A 27500-nucleotide genomic window follows, 5' to 3' on the forward strand; every position below is an offset into this window, starting at 1 on the left:
TCCCTCCATATGTAGTGATGTGTGTGACTGAAGGATGGCTCTCTGCAGGTTACTCTGTGGCTGTGGGAGAGTTTACTGGAGACTCGGAACAAGGTGAGAACACACCAGCACACATGACCACATCCATTACTAACATGGCTCGGGAGCAACACTAGCAAATAACTGCACTGCCCTGCCATTAGTCCAACAGTTCCCAAGTACCATTGGTCCGCACATTACAACTGAGTCTAACCCTAGCCTCACACTAACCTAACGTTCTTCGAACTATTGGGACTTCAGAATAATGGGCAGTTGGACCATTATAGGCCTCCCCTGAAACAACACCAGTACATAAACCATATCTATCACTAACATGCCTCAGAAACAGCACCAGTAAATAACCATATCTATCACTAACATACCTCAGAAACAACATTAACAATGTTGGATGCTAACATTATCTTGGTAACAACACCATTAAATAACCATATCCAGCACTAACATACATCATTAAATACCACTGGAAATGACAAAGTGCAGCCCCACTAGTGTACTAGTGGCAACACTACTATACTTCAAATGTCAAAATTATATGCGTGCAAGGTCGTAGACCATTACACATGAGCACCTCTGTTGAGCACTGAACTTCAATTGTTTTTTTTCTGCTAGTTTGGTGTGTTGTGATAAATCAAGAATTTCATATAAAACAGGTAATATATAACCATACAGAGTAGTGGTTACAGTGCCAGGGTCTATATTTTAGACTTGTGGCGGGTTCATAATTATTTCTGAAATAAACGTGCTGCTGTGTGCAGAGTCAAAATTACATAATTGTGATGGGAATGATTAGTATGTGAAGCTGTGCATGACGGCAGCTACGTAGCTCCATGAACTCACCTCCGTCAGGGATTGACTCTATGTTTTTCCCTGCTGGGTGGTTTGGATTTTTTAATGGTTTGAAGATACTATTGTGGCTGAGTTCTTATTTAGGAACAAGAAGCATGAATGTACTGTAGTACGTAGACAGTGCTTGCCAAGTAATTCAACTTTAATTACAAAGTGCCTTTGAAAACAGAGTTACAAGATGCTGTACAATGATAAAACAAATCACATTACATAGAAATAATGAGGAATGATGAAAGTTCAAAAGTAAAACAACACAATAAGAACAATATGAAAAAAGCTAACTAACTTAACAGAAGGCAAAACAAACATCATAAAACAAAGTGCTTATGTGGAACAAATGGGTTTTTAACAACTTCGTAAAACAGTCAACTGACTCTGCAGCTTTTAAACCTCAGGGGAGACGGTTCCAGGGGGGGTTCATCCTTAGTTTTGAGTCTAGTTTTTTGGACGGCCAGAAGGCCTTGGTCTGAAGACCTGGGATAAAGCAGCATTTTCGGCATGCAGCTCCCGTCGTACAGCAAAGTCTAAATGGGGCTTCACTGTGACGGCGCTGACAGGAAGTGAGATAGAGGTAAGACCGGTGGTGTAAAGTAACCTGGGGGAGTGGAGAGAAATCACCTAACCCAAACGACAGAGAGAGAGAGAGAGAGAGAGAGAGAGAGAGAGAGAGAGAGAAATCTACAAAGAGTCTGTAGATTTTTATTATTATTACAAAACGAACCACTTCAGCCATTGTGAGCGTACATTCTGCACAGAAGTATTTTGATGCCGATACTTTTGTACTTTTACTCAAGTACATTTTGAATACGGGACTTCTACTTGTAATGGAGTATACTAGTAAGACGCCTCAGGGCGACAAGCGAGGTCGCGCCACAGTGATGTGGACATCAGGGATGTGGACATCAGGGATCTCCAATTATGGGCATAAAAGGGATTTGTTCCCTTGGCATCACAGGGAAATCCATATTTCCATATATGGGCATAAAAGGGATTTTTCCCACTAGCATCACAGGGATCTCTCTAACAGGGCATCATTAATATTGAAGACATCAGGGAACTCCATATATGGGCAAAAAAAAAGGGATTCTGTTAGTGTGACATTACAGTGACATCAGAGCATGATGTCAGAGCGGCAAACCCATAGACCGTGAAAATGTGTACACGTCTACACGGTCGGACGGACACGGACAAGCTGTGACGTTTCTCATAGTAAACTTTACATTTCAGTATTGATACTTTTACTTACAGCAAGTAAAACATGTGTGTACTTTTCCCCTCACTGTGCGAGACTGAGGAGCGAGACACACAGGGGTGTGGTGGTGTGTGATGTAGAGTGACGTGCTGTGAATCCTTCTCTGTGAGTCTGGTTCACGACCCCGCGGATCAACGGGATCAGGAAGCTCTGATAAAAGGGATTTCCTCTCCTCCATTTTGAACTGATTAGAAACTGATTGATGACAGACTCCAGATCTGAGACATCGAGACCAGGTCTGAACGCCAGTGGTTTGCACTTGGTTTCACAGTGAGGTCGGCACTGGGACCACAACACATGCACATGCACATGCACATGCACATACACATGCAGGCAGGCAGGCACACACACACACACACACACACACACACACACACACACACCCACACACACACCCACACACACACACACACACACACACACACACACACGCACACACACACACACACACACACACACACACACACACACACACACTCACACACACACACACACACACACACACCCATATACGCATGCACCTATATTTATTTACACAAACAAGACGTTCATAGGAAAAAAAGTCCTTTAGTACAAGTGTTTGTCATTTCCGGCTCGGAGCAGCAGCTTGTGTTAACAGCACTAATTTCCATTTGATGTGTTCTACGAGGGCCCGGGCCTCATAGCTTTATCTTCACCCGCGGCCAGATGTTTCTGGGGCCCCTCCTCCCCTTGAAGTGGCCCCAAATGGCCCCCGCAGCACATCCAGTTTCTCTCTTGTGTCTTGGAACCGAGATTGAGAGGGCTTCCACATTGCCTGTTAATGGGATGTGTTGTGGTCATGAGCTTGTTGTGGTCTTGTTCTGCCCTGTAGGCCGGAGACTTGGCTTTGGTTGTAGCTGGGAGGAGAGGAGAAGAGAGGAGAGGGTGAAGGCTCTGGGCCTGGGAAGTGCTTCTCTCGGTGGTTGTGCTGTGCTGGTGCTTAGTGGTGTCAGTGTGGTCTATGGTGTAGTCTGTTGGGGAGGTGGTGCAGATGAGTGGTGGTGGTTGGGGGTCTGTCTGTCTGTCTGTCGTCTCTCTCTCTGGGTGGGACCTCTCTGATCATCCCCACATTTCCACACCACCACACTCATCAATCAGGACACACACACACAGAGATAAGGACATGCAGACACACTTTATACACACACATTCACACACGAACATGCACGGATAGATGAACACACAAAGACACAGCCAGGTCAGACGTAGGTAAAAGCGGGGAAGGGGGGGGGGGGGGGGCTATCACTACACATCGATCACGTGTGCTATGTGTGTGTGCATGCACACACACATACTTATGCAAAGTCTTCGCACCCAATCAGTCAGTCTGTCGCTAGGGTTGGCTGGTCTGTCTGTCTGTCTGTCTGTCTGTCTGTCTGTCTGTCTGCCCTTCTGTCTGTCTGTCTGTGTCCACTCATATATATATTTTCTCTCATTCCTCCAGAGCTGATAGCCGGTGTCCCCAGAGGAGCACAGAACTTTGGATATGTGAGTTAAACACACACACACACACACACACACACACACACACACACACACACACACACACACACACACACACACACACACACACACACACACACACACCGAAATACTAAAACACACAGTAAAATACACATTGACATGTGGCTATGTATGAAAATGAATAGTGTTTGCACACATCCAGGAATACAATACACACGCGTGCGCATGCACGCGCACACACACACACACACACACGCTCACAGGATATGCGGAATGCAGACTCCAAGAAGTCGTGCTCTGTGAGGAAATCCATGCATATCTTGTTGTCATCTAGGAATAATAATGTTCCCATGTGGACTACAAACATGCTCATAACTCACATGTTATCTGTAGGTGAAACACACAACAAGATAGAGAGAGAGAGAGAGAGAGAGAGCTTATAGACACACACGCAAACAAAATGCCTTTCATATTTGAAGACTGTGTTTCTCAAACTTTCAAAGTTCAAGTTCTCCCCTTAACTCTGACAGTGTACAAATGGAACCAAATGAACCCGTCCGGGTTCATTTGGTTCCATTTGTACACTGTCAGAGTTACAGACTTGTAGGGGTCAATTTAGACCCCCGTAAAGGAAACCACAGAGTCCTTGGAATCCACTTTGAGAACCACTTTTTTAAGACATACACATTATATTGTTGCTGTCGGGCAGAAACCTTGTATCTCCTTTTTTCAACTTTGTGCTTTTTTCGTAAATTGAACGCCTTGCTTCATCATACAAGAGTGTCGCCCAGAAGTAATGATGCAACACATTGCGGGAGCTTGTAGATCTGCTATTTTCACAAATTTAAAATGTTTTAAAAGTAATAATAAAAAACGAACGGATTTGGACATACAAGGTTTCCACCCGACCGCAACGACACATGAATGTTTAGTGCACACAGTGATGTATAGTTGTGTTGTTTTGAGAGTGGTGTCCCAGTGTTCTTTTTGTGCCGGGGTCTTTTCTTTAATGACACATGCTAGCTTTAATGACACATGGTTTCCGCTAGCTCCCAGCCCACCTAACCCGGCTAACCCTTCTCCACACACTCCCTTGACCCCCGACCTCTCACCCCAACCTGCAGTACTGAGGGAACAGCACTTCACAACACACACACACACACACACACACACACACACACACACACACACACACACACACACACACACACACACACACACACACACACACACTGTGTAGACGGCACACACAATGAGTCATGCACACACACACACTGAGACACACATTGAGACACAATGTTTCATGTCAGGGTGTGTGACTGCTACGTGCACGAATGATTGTTTCTCCACATGTAGACAGGGACGCGTGTGTGTGTGTGTGTGTGTGTGTGTGTGTGTGTGTGTGTGTGTGTGTGTGTGTGTGTGTGTGTGTGTGTGTGTGTGTGTGCCTGTGTGTGTGTGTGCCTGTGTGTGTGTGTGCCTGTGTGTGTGTGCATGCGTGCATGTGACAGAGGCTTAAGGCCAGTGGCACTGGCAGTTCCCAGCAGGTCATTAGTGTTACAGGCCGGACTGGAAGCCTGGGACTGAAGTTAGCTGTCAGGCCCCATCAGGCCTCTCCTCCGTGGGCACACACCAGACTGACACCTCATGGAGCGAGGGGATTGGGGGACTGGTGGGGGGGAGGTGTTAGCCGCTTAGCATTGATGTTTATACATCCTTGTCTCTTAAGTATGTTCCCAGTTCAGATGTGCCTAACACATCTGTTAGTTGGTAAGAGTGTGTGTGTGTGTGTGTGTGTGTGTGTGTGTGTGTGTGTGTGTGTGTGTGTGTGCGTGTGCGTGTGCGTGTGTGTGTGTGTGTGTGTGTGTGTGTGTGTGTGTGCCTGCCTTTCTGTCTGTCTGTGTTTGTGCCATTAACCCTGACCTAATTTTGTTTATCTCAGTGAGTGTGTGAGTGGGTAAATGTGTATTCTTCTCTGTGCGCGTGTGTGTGTGTGTGTGTGTGTGTGTGTGTGTGTGTGTGTGTGTGTGTGTGTGTGTGTGTGTGTGTGTGTGTGTGTGTGTGTGTGCCTGTCTGCTTTTCTGTCTGTTTGTGTGTGCATTCGCCTACATGTGAGTCGATGCTTATGCTTATGCATTCACATGTGTGTGTCTTTCTGCGTGCATGTGTGGGTTTGACGTGCATATGTGTGCACGCACGCACGCGTAGCCCCTGGCTGTCTCCATGTGGTTGTTATTTTAGGTCTTATGAAGGAATTCTCAACACCCCCCATCACTCCCCACGACCGGGGTTAAGATGGGGGAAGAGAGGAAGATGAGGGAGAGAGAGAGAGAGAGAGAGAGAGAGAGAGAGAGAGAGAGAAGCAGGAGGGGGTGGTCAGAGGAAAGAGAGGGCTTTTCAGCTCTGTATGTGGTTTTTAACATTCTTGTCTGCATTGTCACATGTCTCTCTGCCTCTGCCCGTCCGTTCGTCTGTCTGTCTGTCGCTCCGTCCGTCCGTCCGTCCATCTCTCTGTCTGTCTGTTCGTCTGTCTGTAGTGATCTAAGTACTCGACTGTTTGAGAAACAACAGGTTTCAGGGCATGTGCACTGCAGAGTGAGTGAAAATGGAGTTGAACAGTGAGGAAGGATAGCTGCCTCACAGCAGGAAGGCCCTGGGTTCAAACCAACAGGCCTCTTTCTCTTTCTGTGTGGACTGTGTGTGTGTGTGTGTGTGTGTGTGTGTGTGTGTGTGTGTGTGTGTGCACGTGGGTTTCCTCACAGCACATGTGTTAGGGACATAGTACTGTTAGCACTGTTGCCATGTAGAGCCCTGGAGGCACTGCTCTAGAGATGAGTGCTGCTCAGTGGTGATGGTTAGGATGGCTCAAACACAGAGGATCAATTTCCTCACAGAGATCAATTAAATGTAACTTAACCACGATGAACCTTATTCTCTTTTCATTCAGCACAAATAGCAGATCTTGAATCTCACAACGTGTCATCATGCGTCTCGTTGTGAGCTTGTAGATCAGATATTTTCTGCAAGACACCTAACCCCTAACTGCTCCGCGCTCCTCTGTGGGCAGCACTCAGCTGGGTTAAGCTGAAAACTGAAGTTCCCTCGTGGGAGTAGCTATTATTATTGTAAGCCACCAAGGAGAATGATTCAAAGTCATTGCTCAGCTTCAGTTGGTAATGTTACAACCACAAACCAAGCCATACATCGTGGTGTAGTCATATAATGACTAATGACTGCAGTTCAACAGCCACATTAAGACAATTACTAATTCAGGCTACCTTATGAATATATCAAGGATTAAAGGACTTATGTCGCGGCAGGAGTTGGAAAACAGTTCATGTGTTCATTTTAAGTAGACTCAACTAATAGTGTCTTTACAGATAAATCATATGACTAGTTGATTCAGAACGTTGCTGCTTGAGTTCTTACTGATAGAAAAAGAGTTGACTACATTACTCCAGTTCTCAAATCTTTAACCTTCTCCCCATCTGTATAATAATGTCTTTTTCACTGTCTTAATATTTGCTGCAAAGCACCTTTCTATTCCTTTGTTGAAATGTGAGTTGAGAGTACTCAATAAGTAAATATGTGACGTGTGTGTGTATGTGTGTTTCAGGTAGTGATGATCAACTCTACAAACCTCACTTTCATCATGAACTTCACTGGAGAACAGGTACACACACACACACACACACACACACACACACACACACACACACACACACACACACACACACACACACACACACACACACACACACACACACACAGACACAGACACACACAGACACACAACCAACCCTGTGTGTATTCATGGCCATGGGTTGCATTTGTAGTCCTAAACGGCCATGTTGAGGACCAACACAGGTTTTTCAATTTGTCTGATTGGCACAGAACTGTTCTATGCCAATCAGAACACCTGTGTTGGTCCTCAACATGGCTGGTGTAGGACTACAGATTCAACCCATGAATATATCATCAAGTTCATATGAGGTTCATAGCAGTTTGTGATGTGCTCAGAGTGTAACGTGTGTGTGTGTGTGTGTCTGTGCGTGTGTGTGCATTTCAGATGGCCTCATACTTTGGCTACTCAGTGGCGGTAACTGACCTGAATAATGATGGGTAAGTAAAAACCGTGCACACACACACGCTTTTTTTTTTTGTTATCAAATATTTTTATTTTCCATAATCAAAAGAAAAATGCAATTAACAGACAAACAACACAAACAATAGTAAAACAAGAAAAGGAAAAGAAAACCCATCCACCCCCTTTCCCCGGACCAACACGGAATGTACAATAGTGCATGCCTGTGCTAGGCTGTTACCACTATATAGTGATTTCTTGAATCATAGCCTTAAGCTTATCTGCAATGTCCGACCACATATTAATGTTTTCTTCTTTTGCTCCGTGTAACCTTGCTATCGACTGCTCTAAATATACTATATCTAGAAAGGTTAAGGCCCACTGGCGAAACGTTAACGTATGAGGAGGTTTCCACCGCGTAGCTACCATCTTCTTCGCCGCCGTTACACCAGCAAAGAAGATGCGCTTGCGTATATTGTTTAGTTGCAACTGTGAGACGTCATTTAATAAAAATAAAGAAGGAGAAGATATGATATTGATACTAAAAATAGTTGAAAGTTTTGAGGCAACCATATTCCAGAATGACGACACATTTGGGCATTCCCAAACCATGTGAAGGAAGGTACCAATACTATTTGAGGCGCAGAGAGTGCAGTTGGGATTATTCAAAATCCTCATAGCACATAGTCTGCGGGGAGTTAAATAAGTCCGATGAACAAAATTTAAATGAATTTGTTGATGGTCTGGATTTCTAGAAGATAGCCTAATGTTAGACCATACTGTGTCCCAACAAAAGTCAGTTCCAAATTTGGTACATCATTCCTCCAAACAGTATCAACAGATAGGGGCCCATAACTACAGTCTAATAAAAAACCATAGAGGGTGGAAACCAAACCTCTTGTTCTGTTACCATCACAGATAAACTCATGGAAGGGGTGCAATCTAAGGGGAGCTTGCCATGGGACCCCATAGGTCCTCATGGACGTTCTCAGTTGGAAGTAGAAAAAAAGGGTATTTCCAGGCAGATTGAAGATGTCACACAAATCTCGAAAAGGTCGTAAACCATTTCTATCAAATAAGTCCCCTAATGTACGAATCCCCTTAGCCCTCCACCTTGGAAAGCGAATGGGGCGATCCTCGATTAAAAGTCTTTGATTATTGAACACTGGGGAAAATAAGTTCCATTTACAATCAATCTTACACATCTTTTCAGCTGCCCTCCATACTGCCACTAAATGAGAAATGATAGGTCCAAAGCGAACTTTGCATTGATGTGTAGTTATGTTTGAATAGATAAGATCTCTCAATTCAACAGGCTGCACTAAACTCTCCTCAAGCTCTCTCCAAGAAACCTTATTTGCTGGGTTAAACCAATTTAAAAGGGGGCGGAGCGTGAAGGCCCAATAATAAAATTTAAAGTTGGGCAATGAAAGGCCGCCATCATCTCTAGCACGTTGTAATAGAGAAAGTTTAAGACGAGGGCGTTTCCCTTTCCACACAAACTTAGATATCGAAGAGTGAAGCTTATTCCAGTATTGCGGCGGTGGTGGCAAAGGGAGCATAGAGCTTACAAAGTTAACCCTAGGAAGAACATTCATCTTTATGATTGAAACTCGAGCTTGGAGAGAGTTGGGCAAAGATGACCATCTATCTAAATCAAGACAAATCTTATTTAGAGTGTCACCATAGTTGTTCTTAACAATAGCCTGAAGAGAGGGGAAAATATCTATGCCAAGATATTTGAATTGGCTTACTACTGGGATTATGGGCGGCAGGATAGCAGATCTCATCTGAACATTTAGAGGTAGAAGGGCTGACTTCGTCCAATTAATTTTGTAGCCGGAAATGGAACTGAACTGATCAAAAATTTGAAGGACGTGAGTAATTGACTGTGGTGCATTCTCAAGGAACAGTAGAATATCATCAGCATATAGGGAAATGCGATGCTGTGTGTTGTTAATCGAAACAGGAGTAATATCTGCAGACTGACGCACTGTCTGAGCCAAGGGTTCGAGTGAAAGTGCGAAAAGGAGAGGACTAAGGGGACAACCCTGCCTTGAAGATCTGCCAATCGTGAATAGCGGCGAACAGATCTTACCGGTTAGGACCATGGCTGACGGATTAGAATAAAGTACTTTAACAAAATGTATGAATGAAGCACCAAATCCCATTTTATCTAGTACAGCCCACAGGTAAGACCATTCCAGACGATCAAATGCTTTCATCGCATCGAGCGACAACACTGCGGCGGGGGTCCTCAGCTCCTTAGCCCTATCGATGATATGCAATAGTCGTCTAGTATTATCAGAGGCTAGTCTAGTTCCTATGAAACCTGTCTGATCACAGTGTACTAAGGTGGTCATAAAACCCTGCAAGCGACGCGCAAGCACCTTAGCAAAAACTTTTAGATCAGAATTCAAAAGTGAAAGCGGTCTATAGCTTGCGCAATCTGTGGGATCCTTGTTCTTCTTCAACAATAATGATATAATAGCTACATTCACATCCCTGGAGAAAGAGCCACTTTCAATTGCATATCGAAACATGTCTAGCATCAGCTGACCTAGATCTTCCCAAAAGATGGCATAAAGTTCAGGGGGTATCCCATCCAAACCAGGCGACTTGCCCCTACGCATTGCGAGCACAGCTTCCTGTAATTCCGCCAGATGGAGCGGTCTATCTAAGGCTTCCGCATCCGCCTCGCTAAGGGTTGGTAACTGTATGTTGGATAAAAAATCATTGCATACTGCATCATCGTGAATGACCTCGGAGGTGTAGAGCTCATCATAAAAAGCACGAAACGTGGCATTGACCTCTTTGGGTTCTGTAACCATGGCTCCAGTTGTTGATTTGACACTAACAATATCAGCAAAATGCTCATTGGATCTAAGACGTAAAGCCAGTAAGTGACTGGGTCTTGCACTATTAAAATAGTAGTTTTGCCTTGTGCGTTTCATTTGAAATTCTGAGCGGCGCTTGAGAATGGAGTTAATTTCTTTCTTAACTAGCTCCCTCTGGGTTGCTGTACTAACATCAAAGTTATTTTGGAGAGAATTATCCAAAGTAGAAAACCGAGATTCCAATTCCACCAGTTTGGCTGACCTTAATTTTCTCTGAGTGGACGCATAGAGGGTTGTATTACTCCTGATAAAGCCTTTAATTGCATCCCAAAGAATTCTGGGATCCTCAACTGAGCCTGTATTGATATTTATAAATTCGCGCAAACCAGTTTGAAACTGAGCTACAAATGCCGCATCGCGCAGCAGTGTGGTGTTAAACCGCCATCTAGGAGCTCTATCTATAACCTGTTTCAGTGAAGCAACACACAGCACCGCCTTGTGATCCGAGAGTGACATTGGGAGCAACTCTACCTTGGCAATTTTATGAAACAAGCTAACAGGGGCAAAAACGTAATCGATCCTAGAGAATGAAGCATGCCTACCCGACAGAAAAGAAAAATCTCTAACCGTTGGGTTCATTAAACGCCAGATGTCGAGTAAGCCAGTTGAGTTTGCCCAAGCACGTAGTTCTGCAGACGCTAGTGCTTGTTCTCTGCTTTCTACCCCAGTGGATCTATCTAGGTTATGTTGCCATGTTGCATTGAAGTCAGCACCAACAATGAATTTGAAATCCGTCAGTTCCAATAAGGTTTTAGTTAGTAATTTGTAAAACTCTTTGTCTAAAACATTTGGAGCATACACAGAGACTAGTGCTAGCATTTTACCCTCCAAGCGGATTTTAGCAACAGCTATCCTCCCGTCACTGTCAGACCAATCACCCAAAAAATCCAACCTAAGATTACGTCTAGCCAATATGGCTACTCCCTTGGTTTTGGAAGAAGCAGCTGAAAAGGCTAAAACACGATAATGTTTATTAGCCAATCGGTTGGAATGCTCTTTTAAAAGATGAGACTCCTGTATAAATGCAAAGTCAATTGATTTAGATCGCAAAACCCCCAAAATGCTGGTTCGCTTATGCGGTATATTCGCTCCCCTTACATTGAAACTTAGAAATTTATATTCTGTCATAATTGTGGTTCAAACCATACGCACAGCAAGCACAGTAGAACATTTTAGAATTTCCTAGTTGGTCCCTCACAACAAACCTTCCCAACAGAAAAACAAAACAACCCCAAAAGGAACAGAAAGGAAAAAGCAACATCAAACGAACATAAAAAAACACATAACATTGAAGCTTGAGGGGGAAAACCCCATTAGCATCAGAGTGCACAAAAACAGTTCCCCACCCCATCAACCTATTAGTCAACCTTCATTTCACTCTGTCAGAGAGTGCAAACAAGTAACTGCCCAAAAGTAACCATACATTGCCCTCTGGTGGTTATGTAAATATATAACAGATCACCAAAGTAAAAACAACAACAAAAAAGTGCCTTCTTGTGGCTGAATAGCTCTCAAACATTCCATCCGCTCAAATTATGATCAATCTCCCCACTTCATATCACTTAAATAAATGAGAATGGTATGTTAACATTTCTAGTAAAGAAGGGGGAGAGAAAAAAGAAAAGAATAAAGGGGGAAAAAAAAGAGAGGGGACTATAACAACTGTAATAATAATAATCAGTCCAGCATTAGGCCCACTTAGAATGTGATAAAGCCCTATAAGCCACGTTAATGCAAATAACCAAACACTTGTGACAGATATGTGGAAATAAGGCTGTCACCACGACAAGGCACTAATATAATATTAATAATAAAAATAAATAAAAAAGGAAATCAGTGTATATGATATAAAACATATATGCACTTACATATGTAGTTAGAAATAGAAATTAAAAGCACATACGGGGGGCCATATGCAGCAAAGCACACACAGTGTTAATGCATACTGCGCCACACACAGCCCCCCCTATGCATCCATGCATACAAACCACAATTACTAATTAGAAGGGGGAAAAAAAGAAAGAAAAGAAAAGTCTGTATACATAAGTATTTACATAAAACACAGTTATGTATGATCAGGAAACCATATACAACACAGCACACATGATGCATACTGCGCCATATACAGCTCCCTGTACATGCCCAAAAGGCCAGTGCAAACTTAGATAAATGTCAATCATATTAGTTAAGTCTGTTTCCGTCTTAAACAGTAAACTACCATACTTCAAACAGTGAACATACCCAATCACGACTACAAAATAAATATCCCCAATTCAGAGCTCCCCTCTCCCCCATCAAGAAATTAACATCTTAGAAGACAACAAGTAAAGTAGGTAAATAACTACCCCCCCCCCCCCCCCCCCCCCAGACAGCGGATCCACGAGCACGTAGAGCCAACGCGCCACGAGATCGTACATCCGCCAGCTATTAAGATTAGGGGAAAAAAAAGGAAAGAAAAGAACGAGTCAATGAGCCAGGGAGAGAGAGAGAGAGGAGAAGCAGAGATAGGTAGAGAGACATAGAGAAAGGCCGGGAGAGCGAGTGGTCTCTGGAACCGCGGAGCCTTCACAATTTAGACCATATTATTTATATCTGTTTCGCCTTAAACAGTAGGCTACATTACTCAATACAAAGGCCAAAGCCCAGTCTCGCCCTCCTACCCGAGAAAGTAGCGTTTTAGGAGGCATAAACGAACCATAAACTAACAACCAACATAGCCGCCATTACCTAACAGAAAGAGAGAGAGAGAGAGAGAGAGAGAGAGAGAGAGAGACACACACACAGCGAGAGAGAGAGCCATAGAGAGAGAGAGAGAGAGAGAGAGAGAGAGAGAGAGAGAGAGAGAGAGAGAGAGAGGGAAAGCCGAGATAGATAGAGAGACACAGAGGGAAGACGAGAGAGAGAGCAGGCTCGGAACCGGGACACGGAACACGTTAGACAAAGCTTAACAGAGAGAGATAAAACCCTCTAGACCTATATAGTAAGCAGCACAACGCTCAATAAGAGCAAAGAAAAAGAATACAATAATAACAAGAACAATGTCCATTATATTCAAACAAAAAAGACAGTGAATTATGCTTATAGCTTTATCAGCCCTAAATCCTCTCTCCTTGCGGTAACCTAAATTAAAACGAGTAACACCCATCTGCTTACAGATCTTATTAAAAAATAAAATATATCTTATTCTTCAATACAAATAAAATAGGCATTATGAAACGAAACACTTGAAAACACAACGTCAAGTCAGATGATGAGTCCAAAACAATAAGTAGGCTTACATTAACAACTCACCCTTTGGGGAGGAGGAGGAGGAGAGAGTGAGGAAAGAAAGACGCTGCGTAAAAGTCATCTCCAAAGTCCCAGCCAGCTTACCAACAGTCCATTAAAGGCAAAAGGATATCACATCGGCAGAATGTGTTTGAAAGCACGCGATCACAAAAGCAAAAGTGTCCCTGGTAAAAGTTAGTTCTCTGTAACTGTCGTCTCATCATCCTGCGTAGCTAGAGTCTCGTCCGCAGCACCTGGAGTCTTGAACTTATCCTTGCAAAAGGCCAGCGCTTCCTTGGGTGAGTTGAAAGTAGAAGTCGCCTCATCCACGGTTATCCAGAATTTGCTCGGGTGCCTTATTCCGTATTTAACTCCTTCCGCGGTGATGGAACGTAGGAATTCCTTTACTGGCCCGAAAGCTGCCCTTCTCTTTGATGTTTCAGCAGACCAGTCGGGGAAAATATACACCTTTTTGCCATTGTATGTCAGTTGGCCTGCTTTCCTGGAGAGCTGGAGTATGCGTTCCTTTACCCGGAAAAAATGGATCCTTGCCAGGAAAGCCCTTGGCTTATCAGAACGTGGATTGCCGGTCCGATGAGCACGATCCACCTCCGGGGGGGGAGTCGGGAAACTCGTCGGGGAATGTTTTCTGCAAAAAAGACTGGATAAAGGCCACTGGGTCAGCCTTTTCTAGCCCAGGAGAGATCCCAATCACTCTTATGTTGTTCCTACGACTCCGGTCTTCTGCTATGACGAGCTTCTCCTCCAGATTAGCACATCTTCTCTCCAATTCAGTGATACACATCTGCAAACTGTCCATGGAGGAACCAAAGTTCTCAATGGCCTCCCCATGTTCAGCCACGGTCGTGTTCAGCGTGGCGACTGCAGGACGCAGCTCCTTTCCGAAGTCATCAATCTTCTTCAGTAATTTCTTCTCCAAGCCAAGCATCATGGGTTGAATAAAACCATCCATAAACTCTTTCAGTGATTCCTTGAGGACCTCGCGCAGCATGCTCTTTGTAACCGGAGCGTCAGCGTCGCCCTGCATTGCGCCAGCCATGTTGTCAGCGTTTGCGGTCGGAGACCTGGTACTCCTCGACCTCGTGTTAATCGTATTCGGCATGAAACACGAAACAACTGCAAAAACAGACACTCACCAGTGTTTTGGCGTTTAAAGTCTCAAAAGAACTATAAAGGCAGTAAAAAATGGGCTTAAAAAATGTGAAAACTTTGCACCTCTACAGAGCTCAACAAACGCGTCCTACTCGGTCGCCATCTTGTCGGAACTCCCACACACACACGCTTTTGAATGTATCTGTCACTCTTATACACACATAATCCAGACCCATCTCTTCCTTTTTTTCTCGCTCTCTGTCTCTCTTTCTCTATTCCATCCTCATTTAGACAAGTTTATGATACACAGGCGCACACACATGCACGTGTCTCACGTACACAGCCCCCTAACCTTTCTCTCTCTCTCTCTCTCTCTCTCTCTCTCTCTCTGTAGAACTGATGATGTTCTGGTCGGAGCGCCCCTCTACATGGAGAGAGAGTTGGAGAGTAAGCCCAGGGAGGTGGGCAGGGTTTACCTTTACCTCCAGCAGGGCCCGCTCTCCTTCTCCGAGCCCGTCCTCCTCACGGGAACACACACCTTCGGACGCTTCGGAACGGCCATCGCCCCCCTGGGAGACCTGAACCAGGACGGATACAACGGTGAGGAGAGAGACAGAGTTGATTGATTGACATTTGTAGAGGTACATCAGCTCAACTGGTTATCCCATTTAGACCTGTGTCACTTTAGATTTGAACAACTTTAACCATTATTCTATACTTTGGCTATTCAAAAATAGCAGATATACAAGCTCATAGCGCGGCACCGAGTGCCGCACTATGAGCTTGTAGATCTGCTATTTTGGGGAAATATTTGGAGATGGGGTCGGCGGCCAAATACATGTCATTTTTGGGGTCGTTGACATGAAGAAGTTTGTGAACCACTTATTATAGAAACACACGTTTTTCAAAAACCTTGGAAGGATTTAGAAGATATTTGTAGAATCAGCCTCAGGTCTAAATGGATGAGACACAAAGAAGCCAACGGCTTGTTTCCATCGCGGAAACAATAAAACTGGCACAGCCGCTGGACGGCAGGGCAGGTGCAGGACCAGCAGTGCATTTAAGGCAATATCAAAAATAGAAGTCTGCACACTGATTTAATAAAATCTCCTAGTCAAGGCTTTATTTTTGCTTCCATTGTGGTCCATCAAACATTCACTTAAAGGGATACTGTCACCTAAAGGGGTACTGTCACTTTAAAAAGTCATCTTAAAATATTTTTATGATGTCATTGTGGGAATGCGCAATTATAAGCCAATCAAATTAATTGACTGTACTTAGACTACATACTGTACTGGTCAGCTGTTGTTGGGGGGGGGCAGATTACACTGTGACATGAGTTTCAGACTATTTCAGACCGTTTTCAGAGAGACCACGTGACCTACTGTATCATATTATATTTTCGGGCGTGTCAGCGGGCCTAAAAACAAACTGGACAGACAACAGTGCAACAAACATGATAAAAAGAGAAAGAGAGAGAGAGAGAGAGAGAGAGAGAGGGGAGGATGATGGAGGGAGGGAGAGTTAGCAGGTAAAACAGAGGTCTTGTTTTGTCTCTGATGGGGGAGGATATCCTCTCAGATGCACCGCTGCCTTTCAGCCAATCAGAGAGGGCGGTGTTGAAAGGTTGCGAACCCCTCTCTTCCTGTGATGACGATCAGCGGGGTTAAGGCTGTTTGACCGTGTGTGTGTCTGTGTGTGCGTACTGCGTATGTGTGTGTGCGCCTGTGTGTTATTTTTAGCTCTCCAGATGTGTTCTGAGATAAAATCACGCGGAAGTTTCTGTCTTGGAACCCAGAGTTCATTCCTCCAATTCTCTCTTCTATTTGTTTTATTTTCAAGTTGATTAGACCAAAATAAACACACACACGCACGCACACATGCACACACTCATAATTATGTGTAGACGAGACACATTTGAAGGTTTCAAAGGGAAAAAAACATACATTTTAAATTGTATTTATTTATAGTGCAGCATCACCCCAAGGGGTCTCTGTATACACTTCACTACAAGTCATAGTGTTCACAGTATTACAATTCACAGTAAAATATGTCAGCACGTTTGTTCTAACAATCACCATGCGCTGAACCACCACAGCTGAAAAATATACAGATCAGATCAGCAAAAAATAAAGTTTACACAAAGTTTAAAACCACAGGTTAAGAAGATGTGGACATAACAATGAAATCAATAAAACTAGGGGGAATCGTAATGCAAGGAAACGATATAGAGTTTTTAGCCTAGATTTTAAAATGTCCAAAGAGTCGGCATCTCTAACAGCTGTTAGAGATGACTGTGAGGCAACCAGCATCCAGGGAGCGTAGCGGGCGTCCAGGGATGTGCGGTTCTATATTATACTGGACATGTAGGATGGAGCAAGTCCATTTAAGGCTTTATACAGTAGGTTAGGAGCAGAACCTTGAAGTCGGCTCTGGCCTGTATCAGCAGCCAGTTAGTGTGATGTGGTCGATGTCCTTTCCCTAGTTAGTACTCTTATCTGCTGCATTTTAGACTAGTCTAAGGCCATCTATTCTTGAAGCATGGACCAGCAATTCTAGCTAGGTTGCACAGATGAAAGATTTTGTGATGCTTTTTATATGGTGTAAGAAGGATAGGGATGGGTTGGAAACTACCCCTAGATACCTGACTGTTGGTTGGTTGGTTATTAAGCAGCCATCAAGGTTTAAAGTTATGTTATTGAACAGATGAGTGTGCTTAGCTGGGCCGACTAGCAGCATCTCAGATTTACCAGACTTCAGGGGTAGGAACCAAGGACTGAACCTTGTGGGACATCATATTTGACGCTATAGAGTAATCTGACATTGAGTTACTGAAAAACACACATTGTGATCTATGTGAGAGGTAAGAGCGGAACGAGTCAAGCGCGAGACCCCTGATACCAACAAGATGTTCTAGCCGCTCAAGAAGAATGGAATGATCGACCGTATCAAATGCGGCACTCATGTCGAGGAGCTGCATCCATCACCATTAATACTGTAGGTCGTTTGTAACTTTGACCAATGCTGTTTCTGTGCTCAGTGGTGGGGTCTGAATCCGGACTGAAAACTATAAAAAATATTATAATTTGGAAGATCAGAGATCGGCCTATAATTTGCTAGAGTTAAAGTTTTCTATTATACATATTATATTATCAATAGAATCTTAGTGTCTTGGCAATTATGGGGACCACTTGCAATATCCTCACGGCTTGCCAGTGGTCCCTGACCCACAGGTTGGGAACCGCTGTTCTAGACCAAACGCTCCTATGCCTCCTACATAGATCAATGATTGTCCATCTGGTCCTCATATGCAGCATTAAAACCATCAATTCATCATTTATTCATAAGAAGTGTGTGTTAATGTGTGGTTCAGAGTCATCCATCTCTCCAGTCAACACCCTGTTTTAAGACCCTGGTAAACATCACATCGTCACAGTCGACCAGAAACCTTGTATATCCATATTTCATCCGTGTGTGTGTGTGTGTGTGTGTGTGTGTGTGTGTGTGTGTGTGTGTGTGTGTGTGTGTGTGTGTGTGTGTGTGTGTGTGTGTGTGTGTGTGTGTGTGTGTGTGTGTGTGTGTTTTTCCATAAATAAATGTCATAGTCTATTTCACTACTTGAAAAACAAATTTCTTTACTTCTTAAACTTTTTGCCTATGCCTGAAAGATAAGGCAGCCAGGTTGGAAGTTGTTACGTGTGTCTGTGGGGTTTATAAATATTTAACCAATGAAATGATATCCATTGGAACACAGGTTATCTTTTACAATACCTGAAAAGTAATGGTTTTGGACATACAAGGCTTCCTCCACGACCAGCGACAACATCAATAGATAATGGCTCGAAACTGGGACTCTCTCGCCAAAGACATAAATCACTGTCTGTCTGTCTGTCTGTCTGTCTGTCTGTCTGTCTGTCTGTCTGTCTGTCTGTCTGTCTGTCTGTTTGTCTGTCTGTCTGTCTCTGTCTGTCTTTCTGCTTGTCAGGATATGGGCCCCTATAGGGGGTCCCTGGGGGCCAGCCTCTCATGTGGGCAGAGATAGTGTCAATCATGTGTGTTCCCAGAGGGCCTTTGCGGTAAGAAACAGCAGTAAACTGCTGGGACACACAGGAACAGAGCTGAGAAGCACTTAGCAGCAGCTGGAACACAGTCCAAGAGTTGGTCAGGTAGCATCAATTAATCTGATTGGCCAGGTAGCATCAATGAATCTGATTCAACCTGCTCAATGAATCTGATTAATTTCTAACATGCTCCTACCTAGCTAGCTAGCTACCTACCAACCTAACGTCATACCTACCTAGCTCCTCTACCTACCCACCTACCTATACCTACCTACCTACCTACCTACCTACCTACCTACCTACCTACCCACCTACCCACCTACCTACCTACCTACCTACCTAACGTCATACCTACCTAGCTCCTCTACCTACCTACCTACCTACCTACCTACCTACCTACCTACCTACCTACATACCTACCTACCTTCCTACCTACTGTACCTACCTACAGTACCTACCTACCTACCCATGTACGTACCTACTCACCTTTATTGATGCTAGGGTTGGAAATGTAGTTTTGAAACACATGACAGATACAGTATTTCATATCCTTTATGTATGTACAGTAGGTACAGCACAGGGACATTTACAAATTCTGGTTCTGGGATACAGAAAAAGACAGAAATAGTTCCATGGTAAACGTAATAGTAAGTAATAATAATAATAATAAAGAGTAAATAGCTTGTAACGCACAGGAATCATGAATGAAATGCCACAAATCAAAGGAGATTCAGGGTAGCCTTGCTTGGCCCTAACGGGTCCATTTGTTTCCATTTGTATACTGTCAGAGTTAAGAGAAGACCTTGAAATGTAAAGGTTTGTGAACCACTCATTACAGTACACAGTATGTATGTACATACGTATTTATTTATGCATGTGGAAACACTATTCATCTCTGTATGACAACATTAGCCCTCTTCTCTCCCATCACAAACTTGTCATCGCTCCACTTCCCCTCGTCCTCCCCTCCTCTCATCTCAGTGTCATAAAAACATTTCACAATTACTTCACCATTCGTATTTCCTACAGCATCTGTGCGTGTGCGTGTGCGTGTGTGCACACGTGTGAGTGTGTGTTTGTGTGCGCGTGTGTGTGTGCGTGTGCGTGCGTGAGTGCGTGTTTGTTGGTTGGCATACTTATCATGATACTTGTGAAGACCAATATTTATAGTAGAATTTCAGAAATGGACATTGTGAGGACCATTCAGGTTGATGTTAGGGTTAGGCTTAGACATTTAGAGCTTAGGTTTAGGAGTTATGGTTAGCGTTATATAACGGTATATAATTAGTTGCGTGCTGGTATTGTGCACTGAACAATATAGCCAATCTACAAGCTCATCGTGAGCTTATAGATTGGAAACCTTTCCTGTGATTTTCCCAATTTTTCAATGCCATCCTAAATTGATGATGTCCTCACTAGTAATGTACTTTAACCCTACTCGTATCTCCGGAACCGTTGCCCCTATCCATGCCAAACGTTGCACACTCACAACCTCCAGCCCTGATTTCTCACATGGCCCTCTTCTAGCGCCACCATTAGGCCGATTCCTGCGAAACACAGTTTTGGACACTGCTCCTACAGATTTTGGCCTAAAATCACACAAAGCGGTACACATATCTCTAAAGTCATGTCATCAACATGGATCTGTCCCATTTCCCATATTCCCTCCTGATTGGCTACCATGCTGCCTCTGGGCAACTGAATTTCCCTTGTGGAATAATAAAGGTATCTATCTATTGCCTTCTACAGTTAGTGTATGCGAGCTGACGGTCGCTTATCTCTCAATTAGGGAGTCTTACTGGTAATGTAATACAAATGTGTGTGACGTGTTGTCTTTAATGTGACCGTCCTGCTGTGGTTTGTGTGTCTCTGTGCTGTTTGTGCGTCTGTGAATGTTTGTGTCTGTGAGTTACACTTCATTTCACTGCTGCTCTTGACTGATCCAAGTGGGTGTTCCGCAAGGCTGGTTCGCCCAGAATATCTGTGTGTGTGTGTGTGTGTGTGTGTGTGTGTGTGTGTGTGTGTGTGTGTGTGTGTGTGTGTGTGTGTGTGTGTGTGTGTGTGTGTGTGTGTGTGTGTGTGTGTGTGTGTGTGTGTGTGTGTGTGTGCGTGCGTGTGCGTGTGCGTGTGGTCTTTGCCTGTACGTATAGCTGTCAGATTTTGAAGTGTTTTTCCTCTATAGATTTCTTCTGTAGTTGTAACATATGGACAATAAAGATACTGTAGTCACACACACACACACACACACACACACACACACACACACACACACACACACACACACACACACACACACACACACACACACACACACACACACACACACACACACAATAAATAACAGTCCCATACTGTACACTTGCTTACACATGGTTGCATTTATCCAGTCTCTACCCAACAATCTGCTTCATGTGGATGCAGTTGTTTAGGCTGGGAGAGGAGAGGAGAGGAGAGGAGAGGAGAGGAGAGGAGAGGAGAGGAGAGGAGAGGGGAGGGGCGGGGCGGGGAGGGGAGGGGAGGGGAGGGGAGGGGAAGCACTGTGTTTGGTGGTCCCAGTGTGGGCTACAGTATGGTCTAAAAACGAAAGAATGAATGCCCAACTGTGTGTGTGTGTGTGTGTGTGTGTGTGTGTGTGTGTGTGTGTGTGTGTGTGTGTGTGTGTGTGTGTGTGTGTGTGTGGCACTGTTTGAGTGGTTAGCCTATACAGAGAGGCCACAGACAGAGTCAGATCCGGTACACAAACTAACACACTATTGGTTCATTAACGCTGCTCCCTGTCAGCAGCCATGTCACCACACCACCCAGTGACCTGCATGTAGTTACACACACACACACACACACACACACACACACACACACACACACACACACACACACACACACACACACACACACACACACACACACACACACACACACACACACACACACACTAACACACACACACACACACTAACACAGCCATGTGTGGTGGTCGCCTACAAAACGCTACTCATTTTGGTTGTGTGTGTTTATTTTTATTCCGTTATACCAATTGCCCTTTAACAATGAACTACGCTATAGCATGTTCCTACAAACCCCCGTTGCTGTACTGTTGAGGGTGTACTCAAACTCAAACTTCCGGCCCATGCCACAATCTTGACTGGACCCAATCAATCAATCAATCAATCAATCAATCAATCAATCAATCAATCAATAAAAAAAATATATACAGTATATATACAGTATCACTATGAATAATCATCCAGGAAGGGAAAACGTGCACTCATTCAGAGAAGATGAGCCTCAACAAACGCTGAATAGTTAATGCCGAGAACCGTCGCTTTAACTCAAAAAGAACGTATGCTTTTGCTTTTATTTTACCATCGCATGCAAATCCAATAACACTATGTTCCATTTGCCAGAAAACAGTGTCAGTTGTTAAGATCGACAATGTAAGGCACCAGTGAAAGACAGAAGTTATCAGGTATCATTAATGTTGTCATTGTATCAACTGGCCCCTGGGCCCCTGACATTTTTGTAATGTGGCCCACAGGTTCAGAGTATCGCTGGTGTAGAAGAGTGTGGGGTACAGGTACCCCCACGGGTCCTTGACAGGAGGTTCCAGGGGATCCCCAGCTTACTGATAAGATAGTTTGGAATCAAATGGACCCTTACAAATCTGTAGTGTTAAATCAACACTGAGGATTTTACAGTGCAGGTTGGGGCCCAAATCATATCAAATGGGGGGTCCTTCACGTGAAAAAGTTTCCGAATCATCTGGTGTAGACAAGCTCACGTCTCAAGCCACTTCATTTCACCTGACAGTGAGGGGTTTCACTGTGAGGGGTGTAGCCTGACAGTGAGGGGTTTCACTGCGAGGGGTGTAGCCTGACAGTGAGGGGTTTCACTGTGAGGGGTGTAGCCTGACAGTGAGGGGTTTCAATGCGAGGGGGTGTAGCCTGACAGTGAGGGGTTTCACTGTGAGGGGTGTAACCTGACAGTGAGGGGTTTCACTGTGAGGGGTGTAGCCTGACAGTGAGGGGTTTCACTGTGAGGGGTGGTTTCACTGTGAGGGGTGTAGCCTGACAGTGAGGGGTTTCACTGTGAGGGGTGTAGCCTGACAGTGAGGGGTTTCACTGTGAGGGGTGTAACCTGACAGTGAGGGGTTTCACTGTGAGGGGTGTAGCCTGACAGTGAGGGGTTTCACTGTGAGGGGTGTAGCCTGACAGTGAGGGGTTTCACTGTGAGGGGGGTAGCGTGACAGTGAGGGGTTTCACTGTGAGGGGTGTAACCTGACAGTGAGGGGTTTCACTGCGAGGGGTGTAGCCTGACAGTGAGGGGTTTCACTGTGAGGGGGGTAGCGTGACAGTGAGGGGTTTCACTGTGAGGGGTGTAACCTGACAGTGAGGGGTTTCACTGCGAGGGGTGTAACCTGACAGTGAGGGGTTTCACTGCGAGGGGTGTAACCTGACAGTGAGGGGTTTCACGGCGAGGGGTGTAGCCTGACAGTGAGGGGTTTCACGGCGAGGGGTGTAGCCTGACAGTGAGGGGTTTCACTGTGAGGGGTGTAGCGTGCGTGGAGGAACATGCTGCGCAGCCCTCCTAGTTCAGCCCTCTGCTGACAGGCACCCTGGACCAGCAGTGGTGTAAAGTAACTAAGTACATTTACTTAAGTAATATACTTATGTACAATTTTGAGGTATTTGTACTTTACTTGAGTATTTCCAATTTCCAATACATTTACTTCTACTCCACTACATCTCGGATCCAAGTATTGTATTTTTACTCCACTACATTTATTTGACATTTTTAGTTAATAGTCACTTGCCAAATGTTATACAGTGCATAGGCTATTTTCTAAATTTTAGTGCTTTTACTTTTGGTACTTCAAGTACATTTTGATTCCAATGCTTTTGTACTTGTACTTGAATTCTGGGCTTTTACTTGTAAAAAATTGAGTACTTTTTCCACCACAATTGTGGATGGGTACTGTAGCCCCCACCCTGCCGCGCCACCCGGATGCCCCCTAACCCAGAGGGGGGGGGGGGGGGGGGGGGGGGGCGGGGGCTGCCCTTAAACCCTGACCCCCATGTCTGACGGGGCTGACTCCGCGCACAAAACCCGCTGCAGCGGCAAACCTCTGAAGCCCCCAGGCTCTTGCCCTTTGCCCTTTTGATTTAGCTACTTCCTGTCCTTTGGGTGAGATTAAGACTGCGATTGGCGTGCCAGAGCACAGCGGCGGTCAACCATAGGAAGTAGGTCAACGACTTCCACAGACGCACCGAGGCCGCTCAGGTCGGCTTGTACGCCGTCGCATCGGCGGTGTTGCTTGGTGATTTGATGTATTGATGTTGATGTACTGATGTTTGCTTATTGTAAATCGCTCTGGAATAAGAGCGTCTGCTAAATGCCTAAATTGTAAATTGTGACAAGGACAGATCTTCAAACCGATGTCAGCGCGTCACGGATCACTGGTGGAAAGTAACCGAATACCTAGGCAAATAAGTTTACTTTTTTACTCAATTATTATTTGAAAACTTTAATAACAAGTTACTTAGTAGATTTAGATTATTATTACAAAACACATTAACAAATAAAGCAAATGTTGTACATCGTCCATCTATTGGTATTTTTTGTATATTGCGTTATGCTACGTTCACTTATGTAAAGAGTACTTCTTCCTTCCACCACAGTATAAATCAGGTGTCAGAGCAGAGTAAACAGACAGAGGACAGGAATGGAAAGAGACTGAGCGCTGACCGCGCGGAGGCACTCCCCTGGAGTAACCCTATCTCTCTACCGTCTCTATCTGTCTGTCTGTCTGTCTGTCTCTCTCTTTCTCTCTCTCTCTGCTTCTTCTATCTCTGAGGGGTTCTTATCCATGCTGATGTCTAAAACATGCCTCTGTGTCATCTTTCCGTGTGTGTGTGTGTGTGTGTGTGTGTGTGTGTGTGTGTGTGTGTGTGTGTGTGTGTGTGTGTGTGTGTGTGTGTGTGTGTGTGTGTGTGTGTGTGTGTGTGTGTGTGTGTGTGCGTCAGACGTGGCAGTGGGCTGTCCGTTCGGGGGAGAGGACCGGCGCGGCAGCGTGTTGGTGTTCAACGGCAACAGAGACGTGGTGACGCGGGGCCTCACCCTCAGCCAGGAGCTGAGGGCCGCCAGGGGCCCCGGCAGCGGAGGCGATCTGCCTGGATTCGGCTTCACCCTGAGGGGAGGGAAGGACCTGGACAGCAACCAGTACCCTGGTACGCCCAGCATCTCTGCTGTCAATATAATCAATCAATATAACCCATTTTCAGTAGGCCTAGAATTATTAATGCTTTAACTATTGAAAAATAGCAGGTATACAAGCTATTTTTGAAAAATTGTGAAAATGTGTGCAAGATTTTCAATATTTATTTTTCAATGCAAACCTTTGTAACTCAAATCTCTGCTTCTGGGGGGTCCCTGGAACAACATATTTTGAGATGGGGGTCCGCGGTCAAATACCTGTAATTTTGGGGGTCCTTGACATGAAAAGGTTTTAGAACCACTGATTTAAAGGAAGGATTTAGAAGTCGGGTCAAAGATCGTGTCAAAGATATTCAAAGACTTGCACACATTTTCACGATTTTTCAAAAATAGCAGATCTACAAGCTTGCAGCGCGGCACTCGGTGCCGCGCTGTGAGCTTGTATATCTGCTATTTTTCAATAGTTAAAGCACAAAATAATGGTTAAAGTGGTTAAAATCTAACACGACTCGGGCGCATTCAAGGTCTTTGAGAAATTAATACAATCAAAAGAAAATATGTACAATTTGAAGGGGTGGAACAGTTTTCATGTGTGGAGATTACTCGATGCAGACAGTGCAAGGATGTGTACACCATGATCGGTAGTCTTTAAGGTGGTTGTGTTCCATTTGATATCCTTCTCCTATCACAGCAGCTCACAAATCTTGCTGCTGTGTTTGCACATTGTCGCACTTCACCCACTCGATATGAGAGTTTTTCATCATTGGTCATGTTTTCAAACTGTGCTTGTGTGATTATGATCTGTGGGAAGTATGTGTCTCTGATGTCTTGGTACAGTGGGCAGGCGGTTAGGAAGTGTAGTTCAGTTTCCACTTCATTTAGTGCAAAGTCTGTTTTCTACCTAGGACAGGTATGTCTAAGCCAGGTACCGGTATGCCTAAAATCACACACGCATGAACACACACACACGCACGCACGGACGCGCACACACAAACGCACACAAACACACACCTTGTGTTCTGCTCCAACTCCTCTCCTCTGTTCCTTATTACATCTAAATATTTCCTTTTGTCTTGCATTCCTCCCCGCCTCCTCCTCCCCAGCTCTCCTCTCCCGAACCTTCCACTGTCTGCTCCTCTTTTATTCTTCACTTCTACGTGCCATGCCTGCCTCCATCCCCTCCCTTTTTGCACTCCTCCTCTTCCATCCCTTTGTTTTTGACTCCCTCCTGCATGTAGCCCTCCTCTGGTAAAGTCATCATTCAGAAGTTAAGATGAGGTTGAGCTGAGAGATGAGAGCCAGTGAACCGTTGCCACATCCATTCTCTGGTGGCTCCTCACAACAACAGAGAGGGAGAGAAGACAAAGAAAGTAGCACTGTACATTTTGTTCCATTATCTTTTGCCAGACGTTCAAAATGTCACAACACAACCCAGCACTACTCGACACAACACACATATGCACCACTCACACACACACACACACACACACACACACACACACACACACACACACACACACACACACACACACACACACACACACACACACACACATACACACACACACAATACGACACAGGCACAATTCCGCACACAGGCCCAGACAAACTGTCCATAATCTTGAACCACTGTAGTAAAAAGTGCCCTGGTGACTCCAGCAGCAATAATATACCACATCATTTCCAGGGTTTGAATCCCTCTTCTGGACCAGTGCCGCATCCCTCCCCCCCCCCCCCCCCCCCCCCCGCTCTGTGCTCCCGCTGTTCTGCCTCAATAAAGCAGAAATAACTACAATATAAGATGTTACTATCTTTATTTTTAGTTCCTGTCTGCTGTGCTACTCTTTGTGGCGAGGAAAAGGCAATGGTGATGAAGTGTAACATAATAATGTGTTAGAATCTGGTCGACAGCCAGCTTAGATTTGAGTGCATGATGCTGCCAGTAGGGCTGTATGTAGTAAAACACAATTCGCCCCGAATCTTGTAAATGGCAGACCCAGGCGGCAAGGAAGCTCCACTGGATGGATACGAAGCCAATAAAGAAGTGCTTTTCAGCACTGCAGTTCTCCTTAATGGCCTAGAAGGTGTCGCTGTTTCCCCCCTGCTGGCTGCAGAACAATGACCACGCCACTGATTACTATAATTTGACTTTACACTTGATTTTATTACCTTAGTAATCATTGTCATAAATACTTTATTCTTTCAGTTTAAAGCCTTCTTTCAAGATATGCGTTAGGGTTAGGGTT

The 27500-nt window shown here is 44.7% G+C and overlaps 1 protein-coding gene across 1 annotated transcript in view; it reads left to right on the forward strand.

Moving 5' to 3' along the window:
* Window positions 1-27500, forward strand: part of itga8 (integrin, alpha 8) — a gene marked incomplete at both ends in the record, with an annotated part of 108493 nt that overhangs the window by 30659 nt on the left and 50334 nt on the right. The window contains 6 exons of the mRNA XM_080743071.1: window positions 49-93; window positions 3603-3646; window positions 7239-7295; window positions 7692-7744; window positions 15378-15583; window positions 25065-25268. Coding sequence (XP_080599197.1) covers window positions 49-93; window positions 3603-3646; window positions 7239-7295; window positions 7692-7744; window positions 15378-15583; window positions 25065-25268 — 609 coding nt within the window. The remainder of the gene's footprint in view (window positions 1-48; window positions 94-3602; window positions 3647-7238; window positions 7296-7691; window positions 7745-15377; window positions 15584-25064; window positions 25269-27500) is intronic.

The sequence above is a fragment of the Nannobrachium achirus genome, assembly GCF_963921795.1.
Source record: "Nannobrachium achirus genome assembly, chromosome: 2".
Lineage (NCBI taxonomy): Eukaryota > Metazoa > Chordata > Actinopteri > Myctophiformes > Myctophidae > Nannobrachium > Nannobrachium achirus.